The sequence below is a fragment of the Sphaeroforma arctica genome (genome assembly GCF_001186125.1).
Source record: "Sphaeroforma arctica JP610 unplaced genomic scaffold supercont1.2188, whole genome shotgun sequence".
Lineage (NCBI taxonomy): Eukaryota > Ichthyosporea > Ichthyophonida > Sphaeroforma > Sphaeroforma arctica.
The window spans coordinates 6,615-8,162 of record NW_014038370.1 but is presented as its reverse complement, the minus strand read 5'-3'; the positions used below and the strand labels follow the sequence as shown (position 1 = coordinate 8,162).

Genomic DNA, 1,548 nt, shown 5'->3' with positions numbered 1-1,548 from the left:
GTATACTATATGATTACTCTCTCTCACACACACACGCACACAGACACATACACACATACACACACACACACACGCATATATATATATATATATATATTGGTATTATAACCCATGTACAAAGGACAGTCATAAAGATACATTCGTATAGAGTGATCAGTACGAAACTGCTTTAGGGCCCTATAATCGATGTATAAATTCTAATTTATAGTCCCCATTGAGACTCGAATTGGTGTTATTAATACGCACACGTTGCTATTGACCACGTATGCAATTGATGCTACTTTCAGATTATAGTTTCTGTCATGTCGAATTAATTTCATGTTTCTGTGGACTGTACTACAGCTCCTCCTTGCGGCCGTGCCACAGGCTAGTGCACCCCCAGGAGACCCATCTCCGAATCCAAACCAACCGAACAATATACCATCGGCACCAGCAGGTAAGCTGTAAAGAGATGACCCTCCAAGACAATTTGAAGGACGTCTTCGCATCCTGGCTGATGACTACATATAACTCACACCCACTCAATCCGACATTTTAAAAGTATAGTTGACTTTTCGGGGGTTGTCTTAGATTTTTGCATGACTTAGCTCTCCCTACCCATCTGATACCAATAATCCCATCTGGTATCATACTGTATACTCAGGACAGCCACTCAGCGGACACCCGCCACCCGCGCAAACTGCCCAGCTTTCAAACCTCTCCGAAGCCCCAACAGGTACCTCGCAAACTAATATGCCACCACATCCAATCCCTATCAACCACCTCAGATGAATGAAGATCCCACGGCCACAGGTGAGCACCACGTGATTGGTAGGGGGAGTAGAGCGATCGCTCAGATCAGAATATGTCGCACACCAAATGACACTCTATATGTGCTTATATACGCTGCACGCTTTGTTTTTTACAGGAGTGAATCCTGGATTCCCATCGAACGCACCGTCTGGCGCATCACCTGCGAATCTGCACGCGCCCCCGAAACCGCCCCAAGGGTCACCTCAACCTGGAATGCCCTTTGCACCAGGACATCAACAGCAGACACCTCATGCTTACGGTCAGGAAGGCTGGTTTGTGAATAGTTTAATTGGGTATCGGTGCAGCATACACGTGCATCTACCTTTGCATGTTTGGTCTTCTACAAAGTCATGTGTGTAATAATCTGTTTTCATATTTCTAGACACGAGAACGCAAATCTCATACTTTATATACTTGTTTGAATAGGGTCATACGGTTCACAACCAAGTGCACCACTTCCGGGCCCCAATAGTGCATCCGGTGCACCTTCTGGGCCACCCCAGACCGGCATGCAGCCTCAACCAGGACAGCAACAACCACCTCCCTAGCCATATGCTGCAGCGTCAGCCCCAGGTATTTGGAGTCCAAAACACCCGCTGAAATAAGCAAAACTTATTTTGAGTTAGTGAATGAAGATGCACGGGCAGTTTGTGAGCAGAGCGACAGTAGACAAGGTTATTTGCAGTGTGACATACACCCACCCCTTTATATGTCATGTATGGTGAATGAGGTGTGAAAACGATTTTCTGATACTTC

At 46.0% G+C, this 1,548-nt stretch overlaps 1 protein-coding gene across 1 annotated transcript; it reads left to right on the top strand.

The window, feature by feature from the left end:
* Positions 1 to 767: 767 nt before the first annotated feature.
* Positions 768 to 1,340, top strand: SARC_12272 (hypothetical protein; the record flags this gene model as incomplete). Its single annotated transcript, XM_014293625.1, has 3 exons — positions 768 to 792; positions 908 to 1,075; positions 1,219 to 1,340. The coding sequence occupies 3 exons, from the start codon at positions 768 to 770 to the stop codon at positions 1,338 to 1,340; spliced, it is 315 nt and encodes a 104-aa protein (XP_014149100.1).
* Positions 1,341 to 1,548: the final 208 nt, after the last annotated feature.